Here is a 20,820-nt window from a genome sequence, read left to right as displayed (position 1 = left end):
GTAAGGAGGAAAGTGCAAAAAGCAGGGTTATGGGTGAATATTAGGGAGACAAAAATAAAGACCATAGGAGATTTACATAACTTTAAGGTTAATTAATATATCACAATTGTCAAAGATTTTCTACACCTTGGCTCAATTTTTTAATCAAAATGGAGACTGTGGAGATTATCACACGAGAGATGGGATGTCATTGTCCGGTCCCTGTCCTGCCCTTGCTGCACGATAGCAAGAAGGACTTACAGATGACTTCACACTTATCTGGAATTTTATCTCATCCGGAAAGTGCAAGTGACAGTGATCATGCAAAAGACTCTCATCTGACGTTGCACTGATCCTGTCATTGTCCCATCATTGTCGTATCATTGAAGTGGCATTGCCCGGCATTTTACATTAATGGGAGTTTATGTTGCTTCAATGACAGGATAATGAAAGGATCAGTGTTACTTTAGGAAAGGCTTTCGCATGATCGCTGTCATGGACAGAATAAGGATGGGAGAGTAATCCTGTCCATACCCTGTGAGTGTGTGATAATCTCTTATAATCAAGAAATCAGAAGATTTAGAAAAAGGGAACACAGCTGTTGAAGGGAACTAAACAATCTAAAGATATACCATTCAATACTAAAGTCGGACATCATCCATACCATGGGTTCTATGGTTTTTCTGGGAAGGCTGGACAATGAAAAAAAAGGGGGAAATGTTATGTGGTGCTAGAGAAAGATTTACAGGTATTCTGGGCTGCCAAATGGCAAACAATGATCTAAGAGGAAATCAAGCCAGAACTCTCACCTAGAAGCCCATACAATACTCAACAGAATCATCATGCTTAGGACCTAAAAACGTAAGAAGAAAAATAACTCATAAGAAAAATTATGACTGTGCTGAGAAAACTGGAAGGCAGCAGGAAAAGAGGAAGAATGTATTGCCAGTGGGGTAGGCTAAATCAAGGAAGCCACAAACCTTGAGGTTGTAAGACCGAGTAGGGATATTGATGTTAATGGAGATTTCATTCATAGGTCACCTGCAAGTTGGAGCCAGCTGATAGCAACAACACCAGTTCCTGCTTGGTTGGGAAGTTCTCTGTTGCTGCTGGTTGGCTATTGGGGGGGGGGACAAAAAATGCCAGACTAAGGAGTGTTTGGGGGCTGATATAGTAAGAAAATCATAGTAATTAAGGTTCTCAAAATTGGCAGAGATTAGGGAGTAGACAATGTGGTAAAAAGAGCTCAGGGATGCAGAAAGGCACAAAATTTAAATCCATTCTCTGGTACCCGTCCTTGCCCATCACTGTTCTTGTTCATTTTCTCTATCTTTAATCTTCTCTGTGCCTCCTTTCATCTTTAGTTGGCCACAACATTTATCAAAATCTTTTTTTTACATTGCAGTGTAGCTCAATTAATGCCTCCTACCATTGTGTAAAGAGCTGCAAATAAGAGAAGTTCTTCTCTGCTGTCACACAACTACTTGTTATGTTGGAGGGGGGCATTTATTCAGGGCGCAAAGCAAAACATTTACAGGACTTAGGCAGAAGATAGGTGGCATTCACCTACACCAAAACGTCTGTTTTTCTTTTTGGTTTCTTCCCCCCACCCCCCAAAAAATCACTCCAACAACTTATTCCATAATAGCTTGTTACTTTTAATAAGTTTGCAGACTTCAATGCAGTACAAAACAGAGCTGTGTCTTGAGAAAAAGTTGACCACGGCAGCATTTTTCATATAATATATCATAAATTCTCATTCTAAGAGCTATTTACAGAGATTATACCACAAAACTGTATAAATGCATTATAGCCTTGATAACATCATCAATATATACAAAGTAACTTTTTTACGCATATACATAGATGTATTTTACAGACAATAAATAGTCACAGTTAAAGCCACATTATACTTTCTCACATATAAAACATTTCACCATTTGGTGATTAAGTGCTTTTGGTGTTTATATTTGTGTATTAAAATGTGCAACTCATAATACATTGTCTGTCAAAGCTTCAAACTTCACTCTTCAGGCAACTGAAAGATGGAAGCATGAACTTAATAAAAAAGAAACTATGACTCACTTTATTTTCTAATTCAGAACTGTCTATATTGTGAGAGACTGGAAAACCATTTTTGAGAGAACTGTGTATTATCGATTCTTTCTTTTAAAGAACTCTCAAAGATTTTGTTTCTCTTGTGTCGCAGATTTTACTTTAAATGGGCTTCATTCATTTCTCTGTAATAAACTTTTGTTGTAATAATAAATAGTGAATGTCAGATAAACAGGTGGTAGAGGACCAATATATAAATTCAGGCAAACCACAATTACTGTCTTCACACAAACATGACTTCCATTGCAAGTTTTAAACATATAACTTAATAAACCGCCTAAGCCATGTAATGCTGCAATTTTGTTTGCAAGGTTTGAGTTTTTGGTCAATCAAGGAACAAATTATTTTCACCTTGCTAATCAATATTTCTTCAACTGCCTCCTTGTATTAAAACTCTTTCAAGTCTTCATGACTTTGATTCAAAGTGTATAATGTTTGCTCATACTCAGTGTGTAGAATACAGCATTGTACCTCAAATAAACACTGTTTTCAGGTTCTGTTATTTTTATTATTTAGCAAGAGATACAGGCTCTGCTCTCAAAATTAGGCAAACTGATATATAAAAATAAAAGAACATGGCCTTTGGAATTTAGAGAGCAACAGTGAACATAGTTGTGACCACTGTCCAAGATAGTGACTTTGGTCCAGTTAATGAAAACTGATTATGAAACCAATGCTCCTGCAGTTTTCAACAGTCAGCTTCTCCTTTACAGGGGTTAATAATTTGATGCCTCATTAAAGCGTGCCTCGGAAAAGCACTGGATTCATATTTTAAAAATGAGCAAAGAAAACTGGAAATGCTTGCTTCTCTTGCAAAAAAAAGAACTCCTATAAAGACTGTATGAATAAGCCTAAATCTAGATAACTACTGACAAAATATAAAAGAGCTAATCTTGGAATCTTTCAGAATGCATAAATACTCTCCATTTATTCCGTCCTACCCAGGTAAGGGAAACAGACATGTGAGAATATATCTATTCCCATGTAACAGAAATTCTTAGGGTTTAGCCAGCAAAGGATACAAAAATGTATAAATATACTGAATGCACATTGTCCAGCAAGGTATCCAGTTACAGATGAAAAGAACAAATTTATAATCTTAAAAAATATGTAGCTTTTACATAACATTTTTTAAACATGGTTCCTTATAAAAATTGAGACACTTTTGTTACAAGTACTATGAAAATTGTTGTAGCTTGTTCCCAATAATGAATCTATCACCATTTGTAAATGGTTTCTTTCGTGCTTTGATTTTAAAATGTTTGGCTAATATGTCCCCACTCCTCCACCACCTCCTGTGTTGAGATGATATAAAAAAATACACTGAACCAGATAAAATGGAAGTAGGCTTCTGCATAAATATCTCCCATGGAATCATGAATCAGTGATATTAACTGGAATGAAAATATTATCCATCAGCACTGCACAACTTTCAGCTGGATATGCATTTGACTGTGCATCCCCAATCTAACTCTGGTGCAACAAATCCTACATGCTGGATTTAGGTGAAAGTTATTCAAAAGTAAGCTTGACAGTATTACAGAAGGCTGTTAAGTATTTCTAAACACTCAGTCCTGATTATCCAGCACTTGGGGATTCCTTTCCTGGAACTGAACTTCTTCATTTACTTTTTATTCTTTGAAGAACTCAAGCACCAGTATTCCATAACTTGCCAGAGCTCTACAAAAAGAAAAGAAACAAGAACACCATACATTTAGAGACTACGATGTTAACTGTATCTTCTATATTGCACTGGACTGGTGGATCAAACTAGAATTGAATAACCTCACCAAATTACAAATATATTAAGCATTAAAACTAGTGTAAATATTGTATGTATAGTACTGATCTGTCCCAGGGCCCTATTGTTTAGGATAAAATTCAATGGTGTTAAATGTTATTCCACGCTGCTGGCAAGAAAAACTTTCCTTTGACTAAGGCATCTTAAAAAGTAAGCAGTAAAGCATTCTGGAGACAATGGAGATTATCCCATGGAGGATAAGGACAAGAGCAAAGTAGGTTGCTCTCGTCCTTATCCCATCCTACTTGTGCGATTGTGCAAAAGATTACCACACATGGCACACTTATCCCATTCTTCTTCCATAAATGAAGTGTAATGGCCCTGCCATTTGGTATTAATTCACTGAAGGGAGAAGAATGGGATAAGTGTGCAGTGTGTGGTAATCTTTGGTGCAATCGCACAAATAGGATGGGATAAGGATGGGAGCAATCCGCTTTGCTCCTTTCCTTATCTTCCATGTGATAATCTTAATTGTCTCCAGAATGCTTTACTGTTTACTTTTTAAGATGCCTCAGTCAAAGTCATCTGCTTTGCTTTCATCCTTATCCTTCATGAGATAATCTCCAGTGTAGATTCTCAATTGCTCAGAAATGGGAACTGCTATTTTTGCTTTTGCAATGATGATGGTATTGATACTGAAATTTTAGATTCCATAGACACAATTTTAATAACTGCTTTAGCAGTATATAAAACAGCAGAGAATCAGTGCAGAACTGTTAACATATAATGTACACTGGCAATATATCTATTTCCTAAATGGTTGATCTGTCAGTTAATATGAACTCAAAACCGAAGAGACAGAATATTTACAGGAAGCATCACTAGAAAACAGAGAGATGCTTAATATTTACCAGAACTACACAAACTACCCTGCAAATCTCTTCCAGATGGTTTTCCTGCTGAGCTGAACGTAAGGTCTTAGATCTGGGGGCAGGCAAAAAACCCTCATTTTTTAAAGAATAGAGGTACCTGCAGGGGAAAGTGGCACCTACAAGTCTGCTTAGTCATTATCTTGTCCACATATTCTCTCCTGCATTAGTCATCCCTGCATTACTATTATTAGGGAAACACTAGGGAAACTTCCCTCATAAAACATACTGATTTCTCCCCAGATTAGCCTGAATCTTTTTAGTCAGTTCCCAGTACAACAGTCCCACAGAAGCAACTGCTGAATTGTGCACCACATCACGAGTAAGTCTCACTGGTTCAGTGGGTCTACTCTAACTGAGATGAGCAGATTCAGGCCAATAAATGTCTGACTAAGACTCAGTATGTTTTGTTGCTGGACTTTTAGGCCCTGTTGGCATTAGAGTTTATTCAAATTTAGAATCTGTATAGTGCAGATAGTTTTCACTGGTGAATGTGAGGTGATGAGAGACTGTATTCAACCTGATATGACTAGAGCAAGCCAGGACATTTTGCTACCTGATGTGGAGCAACACCACTCAGCTTAGTCAAAGGTGTACAGTGCTCAAAGACAGGCTAGCCATTAAGGCACATGAGGTAGAAAATCCCACAAGCATTCCTCCCCATCCTCAGCAGCAGAATTACAACACAAATTAAACAAAATTGGGTTAAACAAATCAATTCAAAATCTGTTGCCAGAGGCTCCAAATGACTAATTCTGCCTAATGACAGGGCCGGCTCTCTTACAAGCACTGGTAGCTCTTACAGTGTGGACTATATTATGCAGTATCTTCCTAAAAGCTAGGAATACAATAGCTTAAGTTCTGGTATTTCTCCAAAGCTCACCTTCACAGGTATAGATGAATTAGCTACCTATGACTCCATATTTCTCAGGGCACATTCTATGAAATTAAATGCTAACCAATAAGTTGAAGACAGGGAAGTTCTACATGAGTTCTCCAAAACAATGACTCTTAAGCCATCTGATGTGGGGGTCTGGCTATTTTTTTTCCCAGTATGCCCAAGTACCATATTTCTATCCATAGGTTACCATGGTTTATTCTTTCTAGAAATTCTCCAGGGACCAATTGCTGCTGGCTTGCAGACTGGCACTGGTCCATGGACCACCACTTTGAATAGTACTGCCCTCTGCAAGATAGCTAAGTCCTTAATTTTAGAGCCCAGTGGAACCATGAAATTCAACTCTCACTTTCAAAATGTGGGTAAAAGAGTTCATGTTTAAAGGGTCTCCCATTGTGGAGCAGGGGGCTGGTAAGGGTACCTGAACATAAAGAACTAGCATGTCAGAGAGCAGGGTTATATTCTGATCCTCTCCCTTTCTGTAGTACTAAGAGACATGGATCTGTATGATTACACTTTTATGATTCTGCTCATCAAACACTGCTTTAAAAAAAGAAGCATACATTGAGTTCTCAGTCACACTCTGTGTAGCAGATGTAAAGGTCTTACCATGAATCTGCAGCATTATATTTTTCCATGGCATCTTACAAATTCTACAGGTTTGCCCCCTTTTGTTAGAGAAGATAATCCATCTGGAGAGCAGAAGACCAACCTGCAAAAAAAGCATTATGAGGTTACTGAAGAGCTGTGTTTAAAGTTAATTGCCAACATCCAACCCTAAACGAAATGTCTTATTCTCTATTTAAAATGTTCCCTAATTGTTTACAAAGCATCTTCTCAGAACATTGTAACTGACCTATTAGACCAAGAGCTAAAACCAATATTTACAACTGACAAGAGTTTATTTGCAAGCCAGTTATATGTTTAGTAAATGTGCTTAATAGGAGGTTAATAAGAAGAGAGTCAGCCCCCATTGGTGACAGAACCAACATCAATCCATTTGTAAAACAGATAAATTCAGAAAACAGGTTAGAAAAGTGTACAGCTAGAATTGTTGTTGTTTACCTTCAAGTCATTTCTGATGTATGGTGACCCTAAGGCTATCATGGGTTTTTCTTGGCAAAGTTTGTTCAGAGGGGGGTTGCCATTGCCTTCCTCTGAAACTGTGAAAATGTGACTTGCCAAAGGCAACTCAGGGTTTTCATGGCTGAGCAGGGATTCAAACCTTGATCTCCAGAATCGTAGTCCAACACTCAAAGCACTATACCCCACTGGCTCCCACAGCTGGAATACACTAGCTCAAATTTAAATATTTATTTAATTTACATCCTGTCTTTCCTTTTACTGTTTCATTTCCTCTAGTACGTGTAGGATAAAGCCGATATGAGTTGTAATATTCATTATGATAATTTTGGAGCAACACAAATACAAAAGTCATATTACTATTTTAAAAATAAGGAGTGATTAAAGGACCAAAGGTTCTCCCTTGTGAAATGGGGCTGCCCTTTTGGGGGAGGTACTACAGTTATGGCATCCTTCTCTCCAATCATCTTCTACCTAATCTCTAAATGTAAGCTTGAATGCTTATCCATAGGGGAAGAAGAAATCTGTGACAACTGGGAAATGAGCATATCTGGAGAAAGAAGACATTAAATCCCCAGTTTTTGTTGAAAAGCATTAAATCACACACACACACACCATCCACAGGTTTTACTGCATTGTTCTATTAGTTGTGTAAAATTATTTTTCTTAACATGGGGAAATCAATTGCTTTCTCAGGAAAGGCTCCTTTCCCTTTCACAATTTCCATGGCTGTACAAAAGTCACAGTCCTCACCCCCAGAAAAAGGCTTGTCTGTGTTACACATTCTGCCTAATGTCCCCATGTCATGTGGCTATTAAACAAATCCCTTACAAATAGGAACTGGCAGCTTTGTATTTGCTCTGTAGGAAGCACTGACTCCCACTTGGTGTTTAGGACTACCTATTTAAGGTCTAGCAGTAAGCATGAATGTGCCACACTGCCTTATGCAGGGTGAGCTCATGAGCCAGCCTGAACTCACATACTTTAACCCAGAGAGCCAGGACCAGTTTTCCGCTTGCAGAATGGGGCATTTTCCTTCCCCTTCCAAGTGCTATCACCCACCCATTAAGTAATTAAGTAATTCTTAAAGTCAGAAAATCCTTAAGAATACTATGAGGCATTGTATAACAGACTACTGACAGGGACTCTCTCTGAGAGAGAAAGAGAAAGCAAGGAGGACAGAAGTGCCTTTTTGCTCACACAAGGCATTGCCTGAGCCAACTCTAATTTACCAGAATCTCAAGCAGGATAACAAAGACCCTGTCGATGAAGATGCCAGGGAATGTGCTTTGCCACTGAAGTAATTAATCCGGGATACTTTACTCACTATACTACTTAGAGTGAGTGAAGAGATGGCAACAATGAATTTGTTGTTGTTGTTGCTGCTGCTGTGTGCCTCATGTCACCTTCAACCTATGGCAACACTAGCATAGAGTTTTCTTGGCAAGATTTATTCGGAGGAAGTTTATCATTGCCTTCCTCTATGCTGGGAGAGTGTGACTTGACCAAAATCATCCAGTGAGTGGAGATTTCAACCCTTGGGGTTATTCAAACAGTGAAAATAATCCCGGTAGAATCTGGGTTGAATCTTTGCTGTTCACATGCATTTCAAATGCATCTGATTAAGTTGGGGGAAGGGCCCAAAACCCCCCATTTAACCCAGGATAATTGATCTCAAGGGGTTTTCCAAGTTATTATTTTGTATTATTATTTTTTATATAATAAAAAAATCTTTCTCCCAATATAAGGACTCAAGGTGGTGTTTTCCTAAAAGATTTGCATTTACAGCTGTGTGAATAACCAATGCAAATAGACCTGTGATAAACCGGGACAAAATTCTGCATGCTTTAAACATGTTTCGAATACATCTCCATCATCACCTCCATCTTTGTTCACAGTACTGACATGTGTGAGCAACAGAACTTGTAGAGATACGCATAGACATGTTTCCGATTTTTTAAAAAATAGTGTGAACAACAAAACCAGAATGTGTGAATGAGACTATTTGCATAGTCACACTAAAAAAAAAGTCTGAATGATCCCTTAGTCTTGAAGAGTCTTAGTCCAACACCAAGGCACTACACCGTGCTGTAAAATAGACAATGCAAAATATGCCATGAGATGCTATGTTATTCTATTTTCTGCAACAAATTTCTTCTGCCTTACTTTTTCTGGGTTTCTCCAGCCTTGACTCTAATCCTCTGGATGCTAAACTTGGGGGTACTCCACCAATCTGTCAAGCTTAAAAAGGAGTCCTTTTCCCACTGCAGTTTAACTATGAGTAACTCTCCAATATCGACCTCTGTGTATATGAGGAAGGAGTGGGTTTTGTTTGTAGAGATCTTAGGCCTGTTAAAAACAAATATGTTTAGTATTGTTTGTTTGACATCTTATACACGTTCAATTCTCTTATTTAGTAGTAATGTTTCTTTACTGAGGAATATATAAGAAACTGATTTGTTAGCTGATCCTGCCAAACATATTTAAAAGATGTGCCACTACATCACCACCTCCACCCACCATGTACATACATCTTTGTAAGTAATAATCCAGTAGACATTGGATTTAGAAAAAGCTAGATATCCTGCCCTTTGTTAAAGTTATATGACAGCATCTGCCATAGATTTACATGTGAGAACCAGGATTAAGATTTTTACAATTTTGAAGACTAACTTTTGTTTAAACTGGGTTTAGGTGCAACAAACATGTCTCACGATCATGATCTTTGTATATCTACATATTGGAAGAATATGGCCACGTAAGGTCAAACATAAACAAGAGATACGCAATACAAGAGCATTTAAAAATGAGTGACTTTTTAAGATGAACCCTTCATCACTCCTTAAAAGTTTTTAAAAGGAGAGGAGATCTGCATAAATAAGATCCCCAAATGCAAAATGGAAATGAATAAGACCCTCCTTCCTCTTTTTCTGCCTCCAGAGTAAGTGTGCCAAAGGAAGACACAGGCCCCAAGGATATGTGCTATGCACACTTCCTGGACTCGTGCCAGGGAGTGGGATGAAGTATTACAGCTCTTCTCTTATTTTTGAACTTCTGCAAAACGCCTTCACACTTCACAAAATACATTCACCCCATGACAGTTTAACTGGCCCATATATGCTACCTTTGCCAGTGAAATGCCTCCTCTAACAGTTGCTTTTGCACAGTACTCCAAGAAGAAACAGGAGTCTTTGCAACTCTGTAGACAATTTCAGATTACCATAAAAAAACACAAACTGAGGGGAAAGAGTGGAAGTTGCATTGCCATTTTAAAATTCTGAACTTGACTCAAGTGTTTCTTTTGGACTCTAGACAACACATTAGTCTACAAACTAAAACAAGTACAGAAGTTTTTGTTGATACTCACAGTACAAAATCAATGTTCTCACTTTCCTTCTTAGTGCCATAGAGAGAGATAAGGAAAGGCTGGCTTGTCTTAGTGATGCTAGCGTTCCCAAATAAATGCATCTTAACTTGGTAATGAAAAACTAAGGAGCAAAAAGAACAAAAGAAAAAGGAAATGAAGAGATGAAGATTATTACTTTTAGAACAGCTTGGTCTTGTATCCATTGCCCTTATTCATTCAGAGTGATATTTTGAGTTTCTTTTATGGTACAGTTTAACCAGAAGCTACAAAATCCATTTTTTCTCTAATCTGAAAATAATCTCTGTTGTACAGTATTTACAAATGGTGGGTGTGAGTCATAACGTCCTGTTGTCTGATGTCATACTGAAGCAGCAATCACAACTCTCCCTCTGAAGTATTTCAATTACCCTGAATGTCTTACAATCAGCATGCATTTAGCATCTTTGTACTGCAAAAAGTAGTAAAGAAAGGCCCCTCCAAGTGAAATTGCTCAGGAAGGATTCAGATATGTACAGTTGGCCCTCTGTATCCATAGATTCAACTATCTATGGCTTGAAAATATTACAAGGAGCCCTGGTGGCGCAGTGGTTAAATGCCTGTACTGCAGCCATTCACTCGAAACCACAAGGTTGCGAGTTCAAGACCAGCAAAAGGGCCCAAGCTCGACTCCTGCTTGCATCCTTCCGAGGTCGCTAAAATGAGTACCCAGACTGTTGGGGGCAAATTAGCTTACTTGCTAATTAGCTTACTTGCTGTTCACCGCTATGATCTTTGGAATAGCGGTATATAAATAAAACAAATTATTAATTATTATTTATTACTCAAAACATCCAAAAAGCAAAACTTGATTTTGCCATTTTTAAATAAGGGACACCATTTTATTATGCCATTGTATATAATGGGACTTCAGTCTCTATGAATTTTGGTATCCACTGGCAGGGGAGTGTCCTGGAACCAAGCGCCAGCAGATGCCAAGGGCCCATTATACTTATTATAGCAAAGTTCTTTTGTATGATTTGTATTCTTCAACATTTCTTGCAGATACATGTCTGAAGAGATTGTTTCTAGTAATGCAATTGCAGGACTCAACAGATCAAAAAGATCAAATACCATAGAGCAGCGGGGAACTTCTGCTTCCCTCCTTTCATTTTTGACATAGAAGCCAGGATTATGGGTCATGGGGGATGTGATTGCTCTTGAAAGTGTGGCCTGGCACAGTATCAACAAGCGCATCTTCCTAATTACAGAGACATCATGTCCTACTCAATGCACCAATAATGTTCAGTCAGTAACTTATGACTATCTGAGTATACAGTCCTAAACAAAATTGGGGGGGGGATGTCAGCACCATAGTTCAGATACCAACAAGAAAAGCAATGGAAAGCACGGTAACATTCAAGTGAATCAAATATTCTCCAAGTGAAAAGGATTCCTGGAAAAGATGTAGACTGAAAGGGGGGAGGGGGAGCAGTATATTCATGGAGTATGGATTCTCCATAACAAGTTAATGAGGGTTGTTAAATCCAGACTGAACCATTAGTGTAGAAGCACTCTCAGCACGTAGTACTGTCTTTAAGCTTTTAAGGTGTACACTTGACTCAGAAAAACAGAAGGGGCATGTTGTGGTGGGAAGGTCTCCTAAACAAGCTCTTTTAGAATCAGTAAACCTATGCAAGAGAACTATCATGTTTTACTACAGCTCACAGTTATTTAACTTATGAATCAGTCTTTCAGGCTACAAAAGAGGTGCCAAGGAGCTTACATCCATAAAAATATACAAAACAAAGGGCATTATAACTAGTGATGGGCGCAAAGAGCCCATTGTAATTTATAAACTGCTTGCCTAATTACAGATCCAGTGTGTGTTTTTGTTGTGTGCCTTCAAGTTAGTTCTGACTTATGGCAACCCTAAGGCAAATATAGCATGGGTTTTCTTGGCAAGAGAATCCAACAGTATAACCTAAATAAACATTCTCTATTTTTACAGGATTTTGAATCATCTTTTGGAGTTTTGCACATCCAAGTGAATCTTGAACCCCCCCCCCCCAAGGAGGATCCTCATTGTGATCGTGAATCATGGCACAATTCTTCTGTGATTGGCTCTTAACACACACATTTTATTTATAATACTAGATCCACACAGAGGCACAAGCAGCAAAAACAGACACAGTGTCAGTAACAAAAATGCTTGTCTCATCACTTGGGTTTCTGGGAGGACGTTATACAAGAGGTTTCATAAAGGAATCATACTCCGAGACAGTAAAAGAAGGCCTTTAATTTCTCCTTCTAACTTTTATTTTGACATTTGAAACACAGCATCTACAGTTTGTTTTGTTGTATTGTTGTTTGTTGGTTGTTCTTATTTAATTCATATATATTGTCTTGACTGATCTTCTACAAATTACTTTATTTTTTAAAAAAGGCTGTCTCACAGGACTTGGTGTGTTCTGAATGCTGTTTTTCCAGTGTGAATGGTTTTGTCCAACTGTAGATGCAAACTTTCTTTTCACAAAGACTAAGGAACAAGTTAAAGGGAACTATTCTTATACAGTACATGTATTTTGAAATGGAACTTTTCACTTCCTTCATAAAGAAAGGAGGTGCAACAACAAACAAGTGAGTGTGCACAACAAAGATGACAGAATTTGCTGATAAGTTGTGCCAGCCATTTGGGTGCAAGATATATATATTAACTCATATTCAATCTTGAAAATGTTGACGTTTAGTGGAATGAAGTCAAGGCTCATTTGAGAGCCCTGCTTAGAGTCATCAAAGAGTCGTTGGAACTGATTTTTTATAAATAAAATAAAAACATGGGGACCTGTACAGCAGACCTTCCCGCTCACTCATAGTCCAAACCCATTTCTTTTCCCATGTTATGAAAAGGGCATAGTCATAAGGCAAAGAACCTCCCTGCAGATCACCATTTCAGTAAGCAAATACTCTTACCTTTGTAAGGCATTTGAGCTCGGGTCTTCAAATACATTTTCGCAGACCTCTTGCTTCTCACTCTGTTGACTTTATAGCCTAAATTGTTGCAGCGGTTCTTTCTACAGCTCAAGCAGAGCCCTCTTTCAAATGCTTCTTTTGAGTTACAGCGGTATGCCATAATTGGTTCTTTCTGATACAAGAGGGAGTCAATGAAGAGGTGGATGGAGCGTTCATGAGAACATTTCACCAATTGATCTGGTTCTTTAAAGAAAAATGATGCAATATTTAATGGCTATGCAGCATACAGATGCCCAGCTCTTACAGATCAGCATATTTACAACAAACAAGTCTACATGAGATGCTCTCAATAATATTTTGATCAAAACAAACTAAGTTTGGTGAATGAGATTTTATTTTCTGAAATTCATAGATTATAACATTTGTCTTTTAATAATCATGCTCAGCACCACTGTTTCTCCTAGTTTCTGATTCTTCTGTGTTATTCCACACCACCACTTGGCTGGAATTTCTCCCTTCCTCCCAAAATTAGTCACATCATTAATCTCTTCCAATCAGGAATCACACAGTGTAAATGGATGATGCCCTGTAATGCTCCATATCTTATCTTATCAGGCTAGCTACATGATAATGTGTATGTATGAGCCTTCAGGTTGCCTGTCGATTTATGGCAACCCCATGAAATTCATAGGCTTTTCGTAGGCAAGGAATACTCAAAGATGGTTTTGCCAGTTCCTTCCTAGCAGAGGGTGAAGTCAAAGCAGTATAAAGGAACACACACTTCTGCAGAGATTGCCAAAAATGGAAAGAAGGTGTGGCCTTAGTTTTAAAAATATTTTTGCTGAAAATGTCACTCTCCAAATTGTGATTTTTCTTTTTAAGAAATAGTTTAAGGATCTATGAAGACTAGTTCTTCTTATGGAAAAGAAATATGGCTTGTAATTGAAACTACTATCAAAGTTAATTATCAGTATTGTACATATATATCTTTGGTACCTATAGTTAGTTTTTATCATTTTCATCAAGACCTGTATCTTATTAAGCTGCCATCAGTGAAAAATGCTAGATAGTATAGCACAGAAAAGTGGAAGAGATTGAAACAGCCTATAACGTGGGTGAGGTCCTCATTTGCAGCTGATATACGGGAAATATCCAAAAGCAGAACTCATAATGCATAGTGCCTCTGTGGATAACTGCATTTTAAATCTGTGCTTTTAACTTAACTCTAATAGCTAAATTTGTTCTGTGATTTAATTGTCTTCTCTTATTTAATATTACTGCAAGCTACTCTGTCTCATTTATGAGAAAAAGGAGTTGTAATTAAATCAAATAAATAGATGAATAAAAATTGTATAATTTCCTTGTTGTCAATAATTTGATCTGGAAACCATACATCCAGCTAAGTTGCAAATACACAGGTGCAAACAGAAAGGAAGCAAAAAGGTAAGTAGCTAAGCAAGACTACTGAATTAATGGATAATCTTGTAAAGCAATGTTTCTCAAACTTTGGTCTTCCAGGTGTTTTAGACTTCAACTACCAGAAGCTCTGGCTAGTTGGGACAACAATTAGGAATTCTGGGAGCTGAAGGCCAAAACATCAGGAGGACCAGGGTTTGGAAAACACTAAAGCATCTAAAACAGAGAGGGAATTTTCAGTAATGAATTATGTTATTTGATAAAGCAAGAAGACAGTCTGTTTCCATTAGATTTGAGCTTTTATTGCCATTCAGATCTGAATACTCACCTTGAAGCCATGACTTGGCAACCATTTGCATTGTTTCTACAAAAGTGCAACCTGGTTGGAAGCCACCCCCGTTAGGGTAGATATCAATATGCCCAACAGGTTTCTGTATCCCAATACTGAGATCAGGGGTACCCCTTGTGTAAGTGTGCAGGACATCTACAAAGACAGCATCATCTGGGGAAAGGCGTACAGATTCCTCAGCATATTCAAAACGGGGTCCTGCTGGATCTAAACCTACATAAAAAGGACAGTAGAAGAGAAAGCAAATTCAGTGTCTTCATATTGCTACTGTCTAACACACAGTGCCATTAACAATAAATCTTAGAGGTTTCATCCACACTGCAGAAATAATCCAGTTTGACACCATTTTAACTGCCTTGATTTAATGCTATGGAATTCTGGAAACTGTATTTTATGGTGGCACATTTAGCCATCTGACAGAGATGGCTAAATGTCTCATAAAACTACAATTCACAGAATTCCATAGCATTGAGCAAGGGAAGTTAAAGTCATATCAAACTGCATTATTTCTGCATTGTGGATGCAGCTGAAAAAGCAGGCCACATTGGGAAATACTGCAACCAAGGTGGCATCTGAACTACATTTGCCTAAAAATCTAATTGAAGGAGAGGTTCTAAAAAGGTCAACCTATATTCATAACAATGAAGCAATTGTCTTAATCTATGTCCTGTTACAGACTGCCAAAATAAAGCTGCTTCGAGTCTCTTTGGAAGTATGCTATTTAAATGATGCATGGGTCCTAAGAGTCCGGAGGTCGCACCAAAGCCACACTCCATTCCTAAGCACTGGAGTGCAGCTTTGGTGCAGCTTCCGGATTCTTAAGATGCATGCATCATTTAAACAGCATACCTCCAAAGAGACCCAAAGCAGCTTTATTTTGGCAGTCTGTAACAGGCCATTGAATATTTTATTAAAAATTCTAAGATTTTTTTGTTGCTGCTGTGTGCCTTCAAGTTGTTTCCAACTTATGGTGATGCTAAGGTGAAACTATCACAGAGGTTTCTTGGCAAGCTTTGTTCAGAGGGTCACACAGTGGGGTTCCATGACTGAGTGGGGACTTGAACCCTGGTCTCCAGAGTCACAGACCAACACTCAAACCACTACACCACACTGGCACTTTCCTAAGATGATACAATGGTACAAAAGAAAAGTTTGGGAAAAAATTGTCGCTGCAACCATGCCAGAAAGCAATTATGAAAATGTTACATAAATGCTTTAAAATCTTTTTGAAATGTCAAGTAGCTCTTACAATTTTAAAAGATTTGGTTTCTGTCTTATGTACTTGAATTGCATAATTGTTTTCTGAAGGCTGCTTATTACTAAGACACTATTAAGTATCTAGAGTAAGAACACATGTGAAATAAAACTGTGCGCTGAAGTCCAAAGGCTTTATTCCAGACCAGATGCTAATTTTAGAAGAATGCAGTCCAGAATCCACAAATCCCACTCAAACCAATGACTACACAGAGGAAGGATTTTAAAACAAAATTTTTAACAAATGTTAAAACATTTTCTTGCTTTAGGAAAAATGTGTGGGCCAATCTTTAATTCACAATGGCCTAAAACTAATTATCAGTTCTCACTGAAGCAGAGTCACCGAGTCAGTGGAATGTATACAAGTGCTGACATCATCATCATCATCATCATCATCATCATCATCATCATCATCATAATAATAATAATAATTTATGTATGTATGTATTTCTTATCCACCTCTCCCCATGGATTGAGGCAGGGGACATCAACAATTAACAAAAACAATTAAAACACTTGAGCTAAAACACATATCAGTTTAAAAGTACAAATAAAATGTACACATATTACATCAATCCACATCTAAAATTCAGCATTTAAAATCCACAATTTCAAAATCATCAAGATAAGCCTTATCCTGAATTTGACTTATCCAGTTCCCATTGATTAAACTGGACTATTCTTAACTGGGAAGAATATATGCATTTGGCCTAATATCTCCAGAAACTTATGAAGAATAATGGCCCTTAAACTGGAAAAAACTATTTTCAGTACCACCATCATATATAACATTTATCAGTATAGTGTCCTACCACTATCCCACATCATAATTTTCTATCACTAATGCTAGCATTCCACCTTGTCTTTATTGTCTGAAAGCCAAAATTTGTTTACCAGTGATTCTATTAATCTTTTTATCAGTCAGACTTCCAGCAATACCAGCTGCATGTGCACCAAGGCTGTATCCCAACAGATGGACTTTGTCCAGAGAGTAACCAAATTGCTCCTATGAATGAAAAATTTTAAAAGATCAAGCACTATTAAAACACTTCTCAGTTTATTGCTTCTAAATAACAAATGAACAGATGAAAGGAGTATTTAATAAGACTATCATCACAAAACACAATGTTATGGGACAGGCAGAAAACCTGCCACAGTTCCACGCAACTTTAAGAAAAAATACTTATTGATAAAAAATTAGCATTGTTTTTCATAGACGCTGAAAAGGCTTTTGACAGGATACATTGGGACTTCATGTTTGGGGTAGCGAAAAAGCTGGAACTTGGAACGAGATTCCAAAAAGTAATAGAAACAATATATAATAAACAAAGCACGTGTGTTGTGGTGAATGGAGAAAGGACGTTACCCTGTGAAATTTTTAGAGGTGTAAGACAGGGATGCCCCTTATCACCTCTATTGTTTATTATGACTTTAGAAATTTTATTAAATCATATTAGACAGGAGGAGTCAGTAAAAGGATTTAAATTAGGTAAGGAAGAATACAAACTTAGGGCATACGCTGATGACCTGGTGTTGACAATTGTTAATCCAGTGGACAGTATAGAACAATTATTAAAGATCCTGAAAAAATTCAGCAAAGTGGCAGGCTATAAGGTTAACTCTGAAAAATCTAATATCATGACAGTAAATCTAAATAAGGAAGAAAAGGACTGTTTAAAAAAGAAATCAGGCTTTCAAATAGTTAATAAAGTTAAATATTTGGGCATTACTCTTTCAAAAAGGAATACAAAGTTATTTAGGGATAACTATGAAGCACTGTGGAAGACAGTTAAAAAAGATTTACAAAGTTGGAGCAAATTAAAGGTTTCTTGGATGGGGAAGATAGCATTAGTGAAGATGGTAATATTACCCAAAATACTTTTTTTGTTTCAAAATTTACCCTTAATTAATAATGATCTGGTTTTTAAAAGATGGGAGAAGGACATTGGTCAATTCATATGGAACAACAAAAGGGCTAGAATAAAAAATAATGTTTTACAAGATTCAGGAGACAAAGGGGGATTAGCTTTACCAAATCTCAAGTGGTATTACCAGGCTTGTGTTTTAGACTGGGTAATAGACTGGATAAAATTGGATAAGAAACGAATTATAAACTTGGAAAAATATGATTTAAAATTTGGCATCCATGGGTACTTATTCTATGACAAAATTAAATTGGATAAAAAATTTAAAGAGCATTTGATAAGGAAAAACCTGTTCAGGATTTGGAATAGATTTAAGAAAAATTGGTGTCCACATATCCCATTGTGGACCTCACCAAACGAAGCAATTTATAAGAGAGAAGTATTGAAAACAAATTACTGGGTGACATATGAAGATTTGTTAATAAAAAAGGGTGGGAAGAAAGTATTAAAATCCCAGGATGAACTGAATAGGGAAGGGATGTCATGTAACTGGTTCACGTATAGGCAGATAAAAGAAAGATACCTAGTAGATGTGAAAGGAAAAGGAATTGCACTAATGGAAGAAAGTTTGGAGAAGATATTGAAAGACCCAAGAAAGCAAATTACGAAATTATATAACCTAATCAGAAGTTATGAATTGGAAAAAGAAATAGTGAAGGAATACATGATAAAATGGGCAAGAGATCTAAACGAACCTATAATGTTGGAAACATGGGAAAAATTATGGCAGAAAAAAATCAACTACTCCCCATGTGTTTTGATAAGAGAAAACATTTACAAAATGTTATATAGATGGCACCTAACACCATATAAACTATCTAAAATGTACAAGCAAAATAGTAACAAGTGTTGGAAATGTCAAACAGAGGTGGGGACTTACATGCATTGTTGGTGGCGTTGTAAAAAGGTAGAGAAATATTGGAAAAACATCCATAAAGAGATTACAAAAGTAATAGACTGGAAAGGGACATTTGAACCGAAACTGTATCTTTTGAATATGTCGGACGGTTTAAATTTAGAACAAAATATTGATAAATTGCTCTCATACCTGATTGTGGCGGCAAGAATGGTCTTGGCTCGCTGTTGGAAAAAAGAAGATATACCGACGATGGAAGAATGGAGATGGAAAGTGATGGAGGTGTGTGAGATGGAAAAATTAACTGCTTTGGTGGGTAAAGACAAGAATACCATTGGAAAATACAATGATATTTGGAGACCATGGAAGAAGTATATACAAAAAGAAAAAGGCTTAATGGGATATATATAATAGGTTATACAACAATATATAATAAAATTTTTGTAGAAATATAAGATTGAAGGAAAACAATTAGGGAAAGGGAAGGATAAGGGGTGAAAGGAATTTGTAGGTGATATAGGAGATAAGCTAAGGTATTTTAAGGGATTTAATACATAGGTATTAACGGATTATATATAGTATAAGGAAAAGAGTTAGTAGGGGCGGAAGTAACAATTAACCGTTTTTTGGATTATAGTCTAAGGAAGTGATTATAGAAGATTTGTTAAATAATTGTGTTGGAATATTGAGAACATAGTATGATGTTAGTTGAAGATTTTAAACTGGCATTTTATGTTTCATGTTATTATGTGTTTTGTAATTAATAAATTTCTAATAAAAAAAAAATAAAAAAATAAAAAAAAATACTTATGTGCAAGTCAACTGCAGGACAATATGAGGAAGGACTTTTAGTTTTAAAAACAAATACATTTAGCAGGCCCTTTTAAAGTCAGTGACTTGTACTTTCAAAGTATTTTTATTTCAGAGTTTTGCCTCAAGAAGATAATCAAGGGAAGCCACAGTATTACATGTCAACACCAATTACCGTAAGTATAACTATCCTATACAAAAAAGTTAAACAAAACCACCACACAACACAATAGAAAAAACCAACAAAATAAAACAAAGACATGAAAATGTTAAAATAGCATCATACAGCATGTCCCCTCTATCCCAGGGATCTGCTATACAGAATATTTATTTTCCTACTAAAAGAGAGGAAAGTGAGGCAAGAAGATTGAGATCTGATTCATCAAGATGTTGCTGATGACGATGTTCAGCCTAAGTGTATTTCAAGTACTTGAACAAGATGCTCTCACATATGAAGCACTTCTTATCCCTCAAGAGTTGGGTGATTCAGGGATGGACAATACAATCTTGAATTGTAACTTTCTACAAGTTGGATAATCAAGATAGAGTTTGCCCTGAGCATTGAACCCTGCAATATCTCCTTTTACAGTAGAGTTAGGGATCATGAACCCATCCAAATGTTATGACTGCAACTCTTATTTAATAAACCTATTCAAGTCAAGGGTGAGGGATAATGCAAAAACATCTGTAAAGCCACAGAGGTCTCATTCCTGCAAGTCTAGGTTGGAATTTAATCCAAGATCTGGCCTCTAGTAAAATAAAATCTGTCCCTGGCATCCTGCTATGTCTGCCACATCTTGTCTACTACCTGAGGAGAGGGTTGAAGATGGAATCCTGGCCCAGGGAAAGTGTCTGAAGCATCAGGCAGAATGCAAGCATAGGGAGCACTTGCAACACACACTTCTTTGTAAGTGTTCAGCTGGAACATGCACAAAAAGCCCAACCACTTCTGGGCCAAACAACTGACTGTTCATACAATATGCAGTCCTATTCCAAGCAGCCACCTGCCTATATCTCCTGAAAGGTGACTAAGGAACAGAACTTCATATAAATATCTATGCTTGGAGGCAGACTTTTGGGGTTTAAAATGGTCCGTTAGGCCCCATACAGACAGGCCAAAATAAAGCTGCTTTGGGTCACTTTGGAGGT

At 37.1% G+C, this 20,820-nt stretch overlaps 1 protein-coding gene across 1 annotated transcript in view; it reads right to left on the bottom strand.

Annotated features, from left to right (window-relative positions):
• Positions 1–1,613: 1,613 nt before the first annotated feature.
• Positions 1,614–20,820, bottom strand: part of LPL (lipoprotein lipase) — a 33,853-nt gene continuing 14,646 nt past the window's right edge. The window contains exons 4-10 of the mRNA XM_042447961.1: positions 16,975–17,086; positions 14,806–15,039; positions 13,062–13,304; positions 10,113–10,233; positions 8,912–9,094; positions 6,272–6,374; positions 1,614–3,774 (exon numbers count right to left, since the gene is read on the bottom strand). Of these exons, the coding sequence (XP_042303895.1) occupies positions 6,287–6,374; positions 8,912–9,094; positions 10,113–10,233; positions 13,062–13,304; positions 14,806–15,039; positions 16,975–17,086 (981 nt within the window). The 3' untranslated portion in view covers positions 1,614–3,774; positions 6,272–6,286. The remainder of the gene's footprint in view (positions 3,775–6,271; positions 6,375–8,911; positions 9,095–10,112; positions 10,234–13,061; positions 13,305–14,805; positions 15,040–16,974; positions 17,087–20,820) is intronic.

The sequence above is a fragment of the Sceloporus undulatus genome, chromosome 2, assembly GCF_019175285.1.
Source record: "Sceloporus undulatus isolate JIND9_A2432 ecotype Alabama chromosome 2, SceUnd_v1.1, whole genome shotgun sequence".
NCBI lineage: Eukaryota > Metazoa > Chordata > Lepidosauria > Squamata > Phrynosomatidae > Sceloporus > Sceloporus undulatus.
This window is presented reverse-complemented; position numbering and strand designations above follow the sequence as displayed.